Source organism: Pseudorca crassidens, chromosome 15 (genome assembly GCF_039906515.1).
Source record: "Pseudorca crassidens isolate mPseCra1 chromosome 15, mPseCra1.hap1, whole genome shotgun sequence".
In the NCBI taxonomy this organism is placed as follows: domain Eukaryota; kingdom Metazoa; phylum Chordata; class Mammalia; order Artiodactyla; family Delphinidae; genus Pseudorca; species Pseudorca crassidens.
In genome coordinates, this window is record NC_090310.1 from 77027239 (window position 1) to 77042546 (window position 15308).

General features: G+C 42.6%; 1 protein-coding gene across 2 annotated transcripts in view; it reads left to right on the forward strand.

Moving 5' to 3' along the window:
• The first annotated feature begins 360 nt into the window (after positions 1 to 360).
• The window catches only part of CSE1L (chromosome segregation 1 like), a 41413-nt gene continuing 26465 nt past the window's right edge, over positions 361 to 15308 (forward strand). Inside the window, exons 1-6 of one of the 2 annotated variants that reach the window (XM_067708384.1) lie at positions 361 to 518; positions 8178 to 8273; positions 11535 to 11677; positions 14478 to 14579; positions 14655 to 14800; positions 15128 to 15218. In XM_067708384.1, the coding sequence (XP_067564485.1) occupies positions 383 to 518; positions 8178 to 8273; positions 11535 to 11677; positions 14478 to 14579; positions 14655 to 14800; positions 15128 to 15218 (714 nt within the window). In that variant the 5' untranslated portion in view covers positions 361 to 382. Of the gene's footprint in view, positions 519 to 920; positions 1082 to 8177; positions 8274 to 11534; positions 11678 to 14477; positions 14580 to 14654; positions 14801 to 15127; positions 15219 to 15308 lie in introns of those variants that run through there. The other variant, XM_067708385.1, reaches the window with a different exon arrangement.

Below are 15308 nucleotides of genomic sequence, written 5' to 3' on the forward strand. Positions count from 1 at the left end.
AATCGGCATTGTGATGTCCGATGGAGCGTTCAAAGCCAAAGGGCAGGGCTTCCCTGGTGGCGCAGTGGTTGAGAGTCCGCCTGCTGATGCAGGGGACACGGGTTCGTACCCCGGTCCGGGAGGATCCCACATGCCGCGGAGCGGCTGGGCCCGTGAGCCATGGCCGCTGAGCCTGCGTGTCCGGAGCCTGTGCTCCGCAGCGGGGGAAGCCACAACAGTGAGAAGCCTGCGTACCGCAAAAAAAAAAAAAAAAAAAAAAAAAGCCAAAGGGCATTGTCGCTTGTGACGTCAGCACACACAGAGCGGGGCCGCGATTGGCGATTCCAGCCGAGGTGGAGCCGAGCGCCCTCGGCCCCGCCCCTTGCCTCGGCCCCGCTCACGCATGCGCCCCGACGACAGCCTCGCCGCCGCGCCATTTTGCCGGGGTTTGAATGTGCGGTGGAGCGGCAGCAGGGGTGGGTATTGCCGGCTACGGTCTGCGGCTGAGATTCCCTTCTCCGTACCCGTACCCCCACAAGGTAAGGCGCGGGCGTGCACGGCCTGGCACAGTGGCCTCTTGGGACCCGGCTGCGGGAGGGATGAGGCGCTCCCGGCACTTCCGAACGCTGGGAAGCAAGGACCGCACCTCTGGGCGAGAGCGGATTATGGGCCCGTGTCCCGGGCAGCGCCCTCGGGGAGGGTCTTCGCCTGCGGGTCTCGTCTCCTCTCGGCACCCCAGGTCTGAGGCCCAGGCCCGGCGGCCCCCGAGCCTGCGAGGGGCGAGGGCTGCCCAGGCGCGGCCTAACCAGAGCGGCCCAAGCGCCCGCCCCTTCCCCTCCAGCACCGCGCTGATTGGCCGCGCCGCTCGGGAAGGCCGCCTCTCATTGGTGGCGCCCGCGCGTCCGTTCTCGGCGCTCCGGGCCACCCGCAACGCGAGCGGAGTGCGGCAGCCAGGCCTGTCCGGCGGCTGAGCGGGCTTGCGGGCAGCCGCCCCGACCGCTTCTTCCCCTGGCCTCACTTTCTCATTAAGGAGGCGGTGGAGCGGCACCTCCCAGTGCTTCAGCCTCCGCGACTGTAACACGGGCTTCGTGGTCTCACTTTGGTGAGTTGCTCGTGAAGATTAGCTTGTAGTCCGTGCACTGGGGAGTCCACGCACCTGCGCGGTAACACGGGGTCCGCCTCTTGGGGGAGACGCTATGGCGTGGTATACCGTTCGGAGCGTGGAATTCAGCGTTGAAATGAGAAGGCCTGAGCCCATTCCAGATTTAGCCTCTCCCTAGGGGTGTAGCTTAGGGCTGGTCTCTTCATCTCTCCGGCCTCCACTTCCTTATCTGCACAGTGGGGTTGAAAACATCTACTTCGTTAAGTGGCTGAGGATCCACAGAGTTACTACCGTGGTTTACAGAGTCCCGTCGGTGGTGGCCATTGTCCGCCTCTCCCATCTGTCTCTTCTCCTTAGCCACTGTAGCCATACTGCTGACCTTTCTTTTTAAATGTTCCGAGCTCATGTCCTCCATAAAGCGTTTGGACGCGCCATTCCTCTGCTTGGAAATTACCAGCATCAGGTCTTTGCTGGTTCCTGTCTTTCGAGTTTCACTCGCCTTACGCCTTTTTTGGCCAACCTCTCAAAAGATCTCTTTCCTTCAACTCTCCATCACATCACCCGAGGTTTAGTTACTTCACAGCTTTTATCATAATCTAGAATCACGTGTAGTTTGTTTATTGTCTTCCTCAACTGCTAGGATGTAAAAAAGCAAGGACCTCGCCTGTCTCATTACTGCTGTACGCAGATGGCTGTTGCTTGCCACGTGTTAGATGTGCAAGTATTATTCCTTGGAATAATAATGCACAGAAAGGGGATTTTTACTCTTAGATCCTAACAGTGCTCTTTTTCTCCTCCACTTGGGCCCCCATAGTCAAATTTTGGGCCCTTTTTTGTGTGTCTCCATATTTTTGCATAATTCTTGGGACTTGATCTACCCAGCCTCTTCCCTCTTAAGACCCTTTATCTTTCATTTCTTTACATCAGTGCAAGAGAGTTCTCTCTCCCCTTCTGTTTACTTTGATTTTTGCTGGTTGGAGACTGGGATAGAGGGAAACCATTTCCTATATAGTATTAGATGGGTTTGGGGGCAGTGTTCTACCTTTGGTATTAATTTGTTCCTTTATTCATTTAATAACTTGATTGAGCATCCGCTTAATCTCTGTGAATACAGTGAAGAAACAAAAATGGACAAAGTCCCTTCCCTTGGGAAGCTTATATTCTAGTGGGGGAAAGAAACAAGAATACACATAAATGACCTAGATAATTTCAGATAGTGACAGATGAAGGCGACTTCTCTGAGGAGGTGGCATTTGAGCTGAGACCAGGAAAGATGAGGGAACAGAACATTCCAGGCAGAGAGAATAGACAGTACAAAGGGCTCGGGACAGGAACAAGCCTGGAATATTTGAAGAAAATCCAACTTGCACAGAGTAGTCTATGAAGGGAGAGGTATCCAGGGGCCAGATCACATAGGGCTTTGCAGACAATGTAAAAAGTTTGGATTTGCATCTCATTGGTATGTTCTTGTGATTAGAAAGCAGAGGGTGGGGCTTCCCTGGTGGCACAGTGGTTAAGAATCTGCCTGCCAATGCAGGGGACGTGGGTTCGAGCCCTGGTCCGGGAAGATCCCACATGCCCACTAAGCCCGTGAGCCAAAACTACTGAGCCTGTGCTCTAGAGCCGCGAGAGCCACAACTACTGAGCCCACGTGCCACAGCTACTGAAGCCCGCACGCCTAGAGCCCGTGCTCCGCAACGGGAGAAGCCACTGCAGTGAGAAGCCCGCGCACCGCAACGAAGAGTAGCCTCTGCTCTCTGCAACTAGAGAAAGCCCGCGTGCAACAACAAAGACCAACGTGGCCGAAAATAAATAAATTTTTTTTTTTTTTTTTAAAAAGCAGAGAGTGGATTGAGGTGTTGGGGTATGTTCTTGATGTGTGTGTGCACCAGATAGTTTTCATTTATTGGATCTCTTTCCCTTTCCCCAAATGTAGGGCTTCAGGAATGGTTCTCTAATGTGGAAGAAATATCTAAGGAAAAGGCACACATCTTGGATCAACTTATGTCACAGATGTCTGTGAGATGGCCTTGGAAAGCAAAGCTTTTATTCCAAAAATCTTCACCTGTAATTGAGGGCCAGTGAGAAGAGGCTAGACTTAGGCCCAGCCATTCTTTCAATAAGAAGAACTTGGGATTTAGATAAGTCTGTCATAATTGATTTATTGTGGTACATATTTTTTATTTTTTGTGTATTGGTAGGGATTTCCAAAAATAGCTCAGTGGAGAAGTAAAGTATCACGCCTTATTCAAAAGCAAAAGTGAATTTTTTCACTTCTAGTTTGAGTCTTTAAAGTCAGTAACACTTTTTACATTTATATATTGCTAACATTTCCAAGTGTCAAAGCCCCTTCACCTGTGGCAAATAAGATAATTTAATTAGACCTTGATCTTGCTGATATATTGTGAAAACCTGTGGAGTATTCTCTAAAATTACCTGATTGGTCATACTTTCCCAAATCAAGGCTAAGCTTATAAATTGGGTGTATAGGCATTGTCACTGAGGAGATAGAAAAAGGATTTGTTGACATTTAGTCCCTTAACTAACATTAAAAATATAGGACTTACCTAGTATTTTAACTTTCAGGGTTGTAGCATGCATATTTATATCCTCCCCCCCAACGCCTCACAGTTTTTACCCCTACACACTTTTTTTTTTTTTTTAATTTAAACATAGTCCCACCCTAGCACTTCAACTTTGTTGTTTTCTGGGGTCACTCTGTCATGTGCTCTTAGAATCAGTTGTCTCCAGTTCTTCCTGTTTGTCACAGTCAATTGACCAAAATAAATGTGAAGAATGATAGTGCTTTTTTTTAAAATTTATTTATTTATTATTTATGGCTGTGTTGGGTCTTCGTTTCTGTGCAAGGGCTGTCTCCAGTTGCGGCAAGCGGGGGCCACTCTTCATCGCGGTGTGCGGGCCTCTCACTATCACGGCCTCTCTTGTTGCGGAGCACAGGCTCCAGACGCGCACGCTCAGTAATTGTGGCTCAAGGGCCCAGTTGCTCTGCGGCATGTGGGATCTTCCCAGACCAGGGCTCGAACCCATGTCCCTGCATTGGCAGGCAGATTCTCAACCACTGCGCCACCAGGGAAGCCCCAATAGTGCTTTTCGATGGGGAAAAAAAAATCAGTAAAGGGTATGTAGCCTTTGAAAATCGTACAACAAATATGTAGTAGGTACCCATCACTGTTTTAAGGGTCTAGGGAGATAGCAGTGAACAAAACACAAAGTCCCTGCTCACATGGAGCTTACAGTCTAATGGAGGGAAAAGCATAGTAAACAAGAAAGCAATTCATATGCCTGATAAAATTGACTTGGAAAAACAGAGTAAGAGAATGGAGAGTGGCTGAGGTGGGTGCTCTTTTAGATATGATGGTCCAGGACAGCGCCTCTAAAAAGAGATGACATTTGCAAAGAGACCTGAATGAAGTGGGCAGTGAGCCACAAAGCTCTCCAGGGGCAGAGATATCCAGGCAGACGGGACAGTAAGTGCAAGCCTCCGAAACAAAAGTGCTAGCATTGGCAGATATGAACAGTAATACAGGACAGATTTCAAATGCACATCTTTCTTCAAGCATTTTTGAATGAACAGAAACTAATTATGGCAGTAAGTTGGTCACTGTTTATCTGACAGGTGTAACTGAGTTACTACATTATGTCGGGCCTGCTAGTAACTGATCCGCAGAGAATAGTCTCCAATCCAAACTGGATCCATGTTTTAGCTGGTTCGCTGACATATTGTCTTAGCCATTAGTTCATGCAACAAATGCTTAATGAATGTCTGCTGTGTGCCGGGCAGTGTTGAAGGTCCTGGGTATACGGAGAGGAAGACCTACAAAGTCCCTGCCCTAAGGAGCTTACAAATGAGATAACAAGTCAAAGATCTCTCAGATGAGGATAAATGCTATTAACAGTACAATAGGGATGAGGTAGATGATAGTCACGGAAGGCTCTTTTGAGGATTTGACAGTGGGCTGACAGCTGAATGATACCTGATATCAAATTAGAAGGAAGGGCGTTATCACAGGCAGAGAGAACTGTCTTTGTCTGGTTTGAGGAACATAAAGAAGGCTTTGGGGGCTGGAACATAGGGGCAAGAAGAAGGTAGGAGACAAGGTTGACAGGTGCCAGATTGCATGGGACTCTGTCATGAAGAAAGTAAAATGCAGATTTATTGAGGAGTGTCTTTAAAAACTGAACAAAATAGATCCAGTTAACATCTATAATCCCCTCAACACACACACAGTTTAACGTGTTGCCTTGCATAAATCCCAAAAGGTAGAATAATTTGCATGTGGCAAAGTAAGTTTTTTTTTAGCTCATATATACTGATGTAAATGGTTTTGTTTGGCACAGCAAACTTTCATGATTTCATAACAGATTCAGCATTGCAACACAAAAAAGAATGGGAAATGAATTGATTAAATCACTGCTTTCCAACATGTGTTCCATAATAAAGTGGTTCGGTGGGCAAGTGATGGGAGGAACTCGATTAAAGAACGTTAAATGGATAACTTACTCTTTGAGTTCCTGAAGGCTTTGAAGTGAATCTCCAAAAGAGGGGGAATATGATGCGTAGCATTTTCCAAACTTTTGGTATAAAAACCAGAAAGAGTAGCCTCTTGATAAATTATGTGTGTGGTTAAGCAGGGCTTGGTATTCGTGCCCATAGAGTGGTTTGCCCTGGGTCAAAGGAGGTGAATATATAGGTGGGGGAATCTACTAAATCAGTCAGCATATTGGCTTCCCTTATGATAAAAACGACTGTACTGAGGAGAATACAAAGTTTCAAACAGATCAGTCTCCTTAGCAGGTTGTGGTTTCTGGCTGTGGAGGAGTACTCCGCACAAGCACAGCATTAGCTATAGCCCTTATAAAATCTTCCTAGCTTTTTTTTTTTTTTTTTTTTTAGTGACAAGACGAAGTGTTATGGCTTTTTTTGTTTGGATCAGTCTTGTTCAAAATCTCAGTCATCTTTGACTTCTTCCTCTCCCTTCTTCTAATCTGGCTGTCTTTTCACGTCATCCTTTCTATCGCTGTCGCTTGGTGCTTCCGCTCTAGTTCAGCCCTCTGTCGTTATTTCCACTTGAGAGGCAGCCTTGGGTAGTAGGAATAGGGTAGATCTATAGGGTCAGACTGATTTGAATCTAATCTTTATTAATTGTATGCTTGGGGAAAGTTAGTTAATCTCTCAGAGTTGCCTTCCTTGATTGTAAAATGGTTATTGTGTGAAATGATGTGAAGCGTATCTTCTAGCACTGTGCCTGGTTCATGTTTGTGACCCTTCCCCCATTTTACAAAAGTGTCCTAATCTTCTGTTCTCTTCCTCGACTCCAGTCTGTAAACCATTACCAGCCCAAAGTACATATATTCCACTTTCATTAAGTTTTTACCCATTTCAATAAACCTTTAGTGCCTTCCTCTTGTACATTAAATCATGAAATTCTGCAGCTAAGTATTGGGGAACCTATATGATCTGATCTCAGCCTCCAAGTTCACTGTTCCCCAAAGGAGCTATGGATTCTTCCCATCTCTGTACTTTGCTCATACTATTGCCTGTATGAGATGGGTCCTCGTTCCACTTGGCCTATCCAAATCTATGTATCCTCTGGGAAGTCTTGGACCACAAATACTCCAGTGACTCTCTTAACCTAGCAGTTAAGTCGCTGTCTGTGTGATTCATTTGGCACTTACACTCAAAAGTGTTTCAGAATTCAGATTTTTTTTCTTTTGAAATGCACTTGCTGTAGATTATACAGCATCCCCAGTAGGGCATGTGGTATCGCCCCGCAATCAAATACATTATTTAGTAAAAAATTTACATACTAAGTGAGATATTCATATTTACAGCCTCGGACAGTTCAGGCCAGGTTTTGTTGCCAAGTGAGTTTGCCACAAACTTGTTAAAAAAAACTCAGTTTGTAGATGTTTGGATCTCAGAACTGCAGGAAAGGGATTATAGGTCTGTAGTTGGTATTTCAGTTTTCTCTTGTCTTCCAACTAGGCTTTTATTTTTATTTTATTTTTATTTTTTTTGGCTATGTCGGGTCTTAGTTGCGGCACTCAGGATCTTTTGTTGTGGCCCACAGGCTTCTGTCTAGTTGTGGTGCCATGGGCTTAGTTGCTCCATGGCATGTGGGATCTTCCTGGACCAGGGCTCGAACCCATGTCCCCTGCATTGGCAGGTAGATTCTTAACCACTGCGCCACCAGGGAAGTCCTCCTCGTCTTTTTGATGATCACCATTCTAACAGGTGTGAGGTGTTAATCTCATTGTAGTTTTGATTTGCATTCCCTCATGTTTAATGATGTTGAGCTCCTTTTCATGTACCTTTTTGGCCAACTGTATGTTTTCTTTGGAAAAATGTCTGTTCAGCTCTTCTGCCCATTTTTTCAATTGGATTTTTTTTCCAAGTTGTATGAGTATTTTTTATATATGTTTTGGAAATTAACCTTTTTATCAGATATGATTTGAAAATATTTTCTCCCATTTGGTATGTTGTCTTTTCATTTTGTTGATGTTTTCTTTTGCCATGCAGACACTTTTTAGTTTGATGTAGTCTCACTTGTTTATTTTTACTTTTGTTGACTTTGCTTTTGGTGTGGAAAATTGCTTTTTAATTATAATCACAGCTGTCATCTCATGAACCCCAAAATTATCTTCCCAGGTACAAATTCTCAGTATGTAGTTTGCTGTCAGTACCTATGGTTGCATGTTGTACACAAAGGAATGTATTCTAGTTTTTTATCTCAGAACTCTGTGGGATCCTTAGAATTAAGGATGCTTAGAATTTTAATTTTTTATTGTGGGGCTTTAAAAAAATAAACCTAGTGATTTGTGTTTTTAACCCTTAGCTTATGGTATGTTTTTCCTTCTTTGTCTCAAAATTATCCCACTACTGTTTCAAAAAAGCCCACCTTATCTTCTGGAACCTTGTCTCAGCTAAGAGTAAGCAAGGCTTATAGCCCACACATAAAATGTAACAAGTAGATGACTTTCAGAGAGAGGGACACCCGTAATATAAAATGATTCTTTTATGTAAATCACTGCGTCCCCATGTGACCAATTACCCAAACCTCATTTTTTGTTTTAGGTTCTGTGGCAATGGAGCTCAGCGATGCAAATTTGCAAACGCTAACAGAATATTTGAAGAAAACTCTTGATCCTGACCCTGCCATCAGACGTCCAGGTAAAGAAAATAAATACTGTTTTGTGATTGATTTATTCTTAAAGGACAGGTGAGGGAAACGTTTGTGCAATATGCCTGTTTGTAAATAAAATTTTGAATTCTTAGGCATAGTTTATTTTTCATTCTCTAGCCATAAAGTCTTTAGTTGGCTGCTTATAGCTGCTGTAACATATGGTGGCGTGGGGTTTTTTTTGTTTTTGGTTTATTTTTTGAGTAAAATAGCTTTTATCCCTTCTGGGGTAAAAAGGACTGGTAAGTTTAGGATGCTTTGTCCCTTGACCTTTCTGAAAATCGCTATACACCTGCCTGTTTTAGAGATAAAATAATTAGGGCAGAGAGGTAAGAGTTAATTGCCTAAAAAGTGATTAAGTGAATGAAACTAGGTAATCAGACACTGTCTCTTAAATCACCATGTTGGGTTTGATTTAATTAATATATTTTAAGATCTAGGGTTCCTCCTACTCTCTCCCCCCTTCCAAATTTGACCAGTTTTCATTAGAAACTTAGTATAAGCTTAGAATTATAAACTCAGATGCCCGCAGGAGTCACACGTAAAGGTAAATGAAGGAGGCAGGCCAAGGGGGTTAAGTGCCTTGGTTAAGGGGCAAATATTATTTGGAACCAGCTAACTCTGGGGGATTCACACCAGTCTTTCAAGATCAGATTTCCAGCTTTGCTTGAAAAATAAGTATATTTATATGAAGTGTTCTCATCTTTTTTTTTTTTAATTTTTATTTATTTATTTATTTTTGGCTGAGTTGGGTCTTTGTTGCTGTGTGCGGGCTTTCTCTTGTTGCGGCGAGCGGGGGCTAGTCTTCGTTGCAGTGCACAGGCTTCTCATTGTGGTGGCTTCTCTTGTTACGGAGCACGGGCTCTAGGCGCGCGGGCTTCAGTAGCTGTGACACGTGGGCTCAGTAGTTGTGGGTCGTGGGCTCTAGAGCGCAGGCTCAGTAGTTGTGGCACACGGGCTTAGTTCCTCTGTGGCATGTGGGATCTTCCCGGACCAGGGCTCGAACCCATGTCCCCTGCCTTGGCAGGCGGATTCTCAACCACTGAGCCACCAGGGAAGCCCGTCCCTCTCATTTTTAAATGATAGCAATTAACTTCAAAAATTTTTGAAACACCGTGCAAACCAAATAAATTTCCGGGGGCCACGTGTGTCTTGTGGGTAGTAAGTTGATGATCCTTCTTGTAAGCCGTGTTAACCGGAAATGCTGATGTGCATTCTCATAAAGAGGATTTTGGAAGTACCCCATGAAGACCCAGATGAATGCGTGCACATACATGTTATATTTATATGTTATATATAATACGTAGAATCGTACACATGTTAATGCATCCATCCTAGTCTAGAGAGGCCTTTGTGATTTCTGTGAGGGAAAATTGTGATTTTCCTGTTAGTGCTTAGAGAAGTAATTTGTTCTTGGATAAAAGGAAATTAATGGCTCTAGTCTTAGACGTTCCCAGAAAGCCTCTGCCAACACTGTCTAATAAAAATTATTTTTAATAATTGTGTCTTTGTAAGGTTGAGGTGCTGTTGTCTTATGAATCAGGGACAAAATGTGGGAATAAATTGTTGTTTCTGAGAAGAGTTAAGAACAGAGCATTTCCAAGGGGTTGCTGGATGTGAAATACTGACCAGCCAAACATTGACGCAGCCAAAGCCTTCTGTAAACCTCACAGACCATACAGAACCAGAGTGTGTCCCGTCCTGAAAAATATTTTCCAGTTCAGCATTCTTCATCCTCCAAGGAACCACATGGTAGACACAAAGCAGGGCAGCTTTGAGGGTGGAAGTTAAACTCTTGGGACTCAATTTGGAAAGAAGAAAGGTGTTAAATCATATTAAATCGTAGAAGATAATACATGCTAACAGCAGACCTTTTCAGTAAATATTGGAACCTTGGAATGGATGTTGCCTTATGAAGAAGCTTAAGACAGGAAAAATTAGAAGTGCTATAAACCTTCATGGTGTGACCTGTAAACCTAGGAGATTTATTATCCCTAAGTGTAGTATGAGTTTAAAACGTATGGGTAAAATCTTTGTATAAATTTATTGCTGATATTAGAAATGTTTAATTCAAGAAGAAAACTGAGGGCTAGTATGGTAGAATAAGGACTGGACTAAAACGTTTACAGTGATGAAATCTTCTAGCTGTGTGATCTTACTTAACCTCAGTGGCCTCGTCTTTATTTTCTTTTTAACATCTTTATTGGAGTATAATTGCTTTACATTGTTGTGTTAGTTTCTGCTGTATAACAAAGCGAATCAGCTATATGCACACATATATCCCCATATCCCCTCCCTCTTGCGTCTCCCTCCCTCCCTCCCACCCTCCCTATCCCACCCCTCTAGGTGGTTGCAAGCACTGAGCTGATCTCCCGGTGCTAATTACACTATTTACATTTGGTAGTGTATATATGTCAGTGCTACTCTCTCACTTCATCCCAGCTTACCCTTCCCCCTCCCCGTGTCCTCAAGTCCATTCTCTACGTCTGTGTCTTTATTCCTGTCCTGCCCCTAGGTTCATTAGAACCGTTTTTTTTTTTTAGATTCCATATATATGTGTTATCATACAGTATTTGTTTTTCTCTTTCTGACTTACTTCACTCTGTATGACAGACTCTAGGTTCATCTACCTCACTACAGATAACTCAATTTCGTTTGTTTTTATGGCTGAGTAATATTCCATTGTATATATGTGAGTGGCCTTGTCTTTAAAATGAGGATAATACTACCTACCTCTCTGGGTAATAGTGACAACATATGTGAGTAAAGCACCAGATGCATATGGTTAATAATAATATGTATTAGCATAAATTAACTCATTTAATCTTAATCACAGTAGTATAAAAGAAATATTACTGCCATTACTAATAGTACTAATAGTAATCCTTCTGGAACAAGACGGAGTGTATGAATTTTGCCCTAAGGTCACTTAATCTCTCTGAGAAGCAGATTGTCCTTCACATGGGGTGATCATCTGATCAGGCCACCTTATAGGTTTGTGAGAATTGGGTGAGTTAACAGATGGTAAAGTGATCTGAAAACCGAGGTATTATATAAATTTAATGTAACATCATATATAGTTCATTTAATAGATAAGAGAAGTGAGGCACTAAAAGATAGGTTCCCTAAGGGAAAAAATATCCTAATCTTTCCATGATGCTTCAGTGAGAGATATGCATAGTTCACATATTCATGAAGTCTTAAGATTAGGTTGTAATAACAAATCTTCTAACATGGAAATTGTTTTACAGCTGAGAAGTTTCTTGAATCTGTAGAAGGCAATCAGAATTACCCACTGTTGCTCTTAACATTACTGGAGAAGGCTCAGGATAATGTTATCAAAGTGTGTGCCTCAGTAACATTCAAGAACTATATTAAAAGAAACTGGAGAATTGTAAGTATTTTGTGAGTACATAGTTTAAGACCTTGCATGTTTATAAGATTGATATATGCAGTGTTCCTGAACGATTCAGGCACAGATTAAAGATAAAAGCAGGACCCTCCTCAACAAAATATTAAAAAGTCAAATCCAAAAACGTATCAAAAGTATAAAAATACCATGACCAAGTGGGATTTATCTCAGATATGCAAGGCTGGTTCAACATTCAAAAACCTATCGACTAAGAGAAGATAAATCACATTATTATATCATTAGGTGCAGAAAAAGCATTTGTCAAAGTCCAACTCCCATTCATGGTAAAAACTCAGTAAATTTGGAATAGAGAGGAGTTTTCTCGGCAATGTAAAGACTGTGAAAAACCTATAACTAACATCATACCTAATGGTGAGAAACTTGAAGCTTTCCCACCAAGATCAGTTACAAAGCAAGGGTGTCCCCTCTTACCACTCCTTTTCAACATTGTGTTGGAAGTCTTTTTTATTTTATATATATTCTTTTGCCATGGCATGTGGACCTTAGTTCCCAGTCCAGGAATCGAACCTGTGTCCTCTGCATTGGAAGCACGGAGTCTTAACCACTGGACCACCAGGGATGTCCTTGATAATGCAGTAAGAAAAGGAAATATACCATTTGGAAAGACATAAAACTGTCTTTGTTCTCAGATGACATGATTGTCCATGTAGAGAATGCAAAAGAATTGACAGAAGTTAAACAGGGGCTTCCCTGGTGGCGCAGTGGTTGAGAGTCCGCCTGCCGAGGCAGGGGACACGGGTTCGTGCCCCGGTCTGGGAAGATCCCACACGCCGCGGAGCGGCTGGGCCCGTGAGCCGTGGCCGCTGAGCCTGCGCGTCTGGAGCCTGTGCTCTGCAACGGGAGAGGCCACAACAGTGAGAGGCCTGCGTACTGCAAAAAAAAAAAAAGTTAAACAGGACGTTTTTTATTTAAATCCATATCAGTTAAGTCAGCTTCATAACCCAGGTTGCTAGAGACTGTGAGACTTTGTTTTAACATCCAGTTTGGTTGAAATTTAACTTTAGCTTACTATCTACTGAAGAGACATTACATGGGAAGATACAGTCTAAATGAGTAATTGAAGCAATTTCTATTGTAAACAAGGAAGAATTATATAAAGCTGGAAAAAAACACATTTTATGTATATATATATGCATTCTACACATATATATGTGTAGAATGCAAAATAATTTAGATTTGAAGTTTTTGGTAAGGGATTTGTCCTGTGTCTTGTGGGATATGGGAAATATTTTCTAATCATAAGGTAAATCTTATTATGCTGCAAGTTTAATGATCAGTATAGCTATACATTGAGAAATGGGTATCTTCCCTACCTTAGCTTCTTCCCTACCTTAGCTTATGACAGTGGTTCTAAATTGGGGGTAGTTTTGCCAACCTGGGGATATTTAGAGACGTTCTGGTTGTCCACGCTGGGGGTGGGGTGGGGAGGGTGTCTGGCATCTAGTGGGTAGAAGGTGAGGGTGCTGGGAACCATCCTACAGTGCACAAGAAAGATCCCCATAACAAAGATTTATCTGACCCAAAATGTCAGTAATGCCGGGGTTGAGGTAACTCTGGGTTAGGATAAAGAAAAAAGTGAGAAATGTTTTTAGTAATAGCAGTAATGATACTTAGAAAGTATTAAAGTTGACAGAAAGAGTCAGTTTTTCTAAAAAATCAGCTTTAAATCTGGTTAAATATTTACTTAGAATCTTTTTTCCTCATTCCATAGAAGAATTCAAAAACAGTAAATATTGTTTTTAAGCTTAAGTCAAGCATTCTCACATGTGAAGAAATGACTTAGTGAATTTTAGAATGTTTAAAAATCCATTCATCTACTTGTAGACATGCAAGCCCTATCCCCTGTCTTGATTTGTAAAACTAGTGAGATCCAGAATCTGTTTGGGCGATGTAGTCCTGGATGCATTCAAACTGGTAATGGTCAAGAAGTTTTCATTGAAAAGACTTTTCTTTGACTTAAGGTAACAGTCAAATTGAAGCTTTTGAAGATGAATATCGGCTGAGTAGCATATATGTATAAAGATTCCCCCCCCCCCCCCCCGCCCCGCGGTACGCAGGCCTCTCACTGCTGTGGCCTCTCCCGTTGCGGAGCACAGGCTCTGGACGCGCAGGCTCAGCGTCCATGGCTCACGGGCCCAGCCGCTCAGCGGCATGTGGGATCCTCCCGGACCGGGGCACGAACCCGAGTCCCCTGCCTCGGCAGGCGGACCCCCAACCACTGCGCCACCAGGGAAGCCCTGTATAAAGATTTTTAACCACATGTTCTGATTAGTTTACTTACAGAACTGAGATTCTTTTCTTTTTTTTTTTTTTTGCGGTACGCGGGCCTCTCACTCTTGTGGCCTCTCCCGTTGCGGAGCACAGGCCATGGCTCATGGGCCCAGCCGCTCCACGGCATGTGGGATCTTCCCGGACCGGGGCACGAACCCGTGTCCCCTGCATCGGCAGGCAGACTCTCAACCACTGTGCCACCAGGGAAGCCCAGAACTGAGATTCTTAATTGGCATCAGGGAGTCAGAGAAGCTCCTTAATTTGTATGTAAAATATTTGCATTTGGGAAGGAAGGTACATTTTTCTGCAGAAAAATGCTTCCATCAGATTATTAAAGGAATCTGTGACCCATTTATGTAGAATGAAGGCCCTACCTTCCTCTATTTTTCTTAGGAAACCAGGAAATGAGAAATGGTTCTGTTTTATATACAAACCCGTACAGTAATAGATATGGATTTATGTCACTTGCTTATTAATGTTTTGCTTTTAGGTTGAAGATGAACCAAATAAAATTTGCGAAGCCGACCGAGCAGCCATTAAAGCTAACATAGTGCACTTGATGCTTAGCAGCCCAGAGCAAATTCAGAAGCAGGTATGTGAGGCCCTGCTTGTTAGGTGGGCTTGTTTGTAGAGCTTTCAGTCTAATTAGTCTCTTTCCTCCCCACAGTTAAGTGATGCCATTAGCATTATTGGCAGAGAAGATTTCCCTCAGAAATGGCCTGACTTGTTGACAGAAATGGTGAATCGCTTTCAGAGTGGAGATTTCCATGTTATTAATGGAGTCCTTCGTACAGCACATTCTTTATTTAAAAGGTATTGATATATAAATTCATATTTTTAAAATACTTGTTTCAGATATTTTTGCTTGTGTGTATTTTTGTGATTATGTCATTTTTTATGATAATTCTAGAATAAGAGCATAAGCCTCTCATTATTGTGTTTGTTTCTTCTTAAGTGTAGGATGTTTATTTCATATTGCCCTATTACTTGTGAAATACCCGGTCTTGATAAACCGTGCTTGAATTCCCTTTTTATTTCAGAAAGCTATCTAGCCATAGATTTTTCTCTAATCTAGCCTTGAAGACCTAAAGTCAGTTAACCAAAATTTGTAAATTTGCCTCTTTTACCTTAATTTTCTAGATATCGCCATGAATTTAAGTCAAATGAGTTATGGACTGAAATTAAACTTGTTCTGGATGCCTTTGCTTTGCCTTTGACTAATCTGTTTAAGGTATGTGATAACATCTTGGTGGTATTTTTAAATTACTTAATATTTTAAAGTGCTTGAATATTTGTATAAATTTTGTTTAAGAGATTGCTT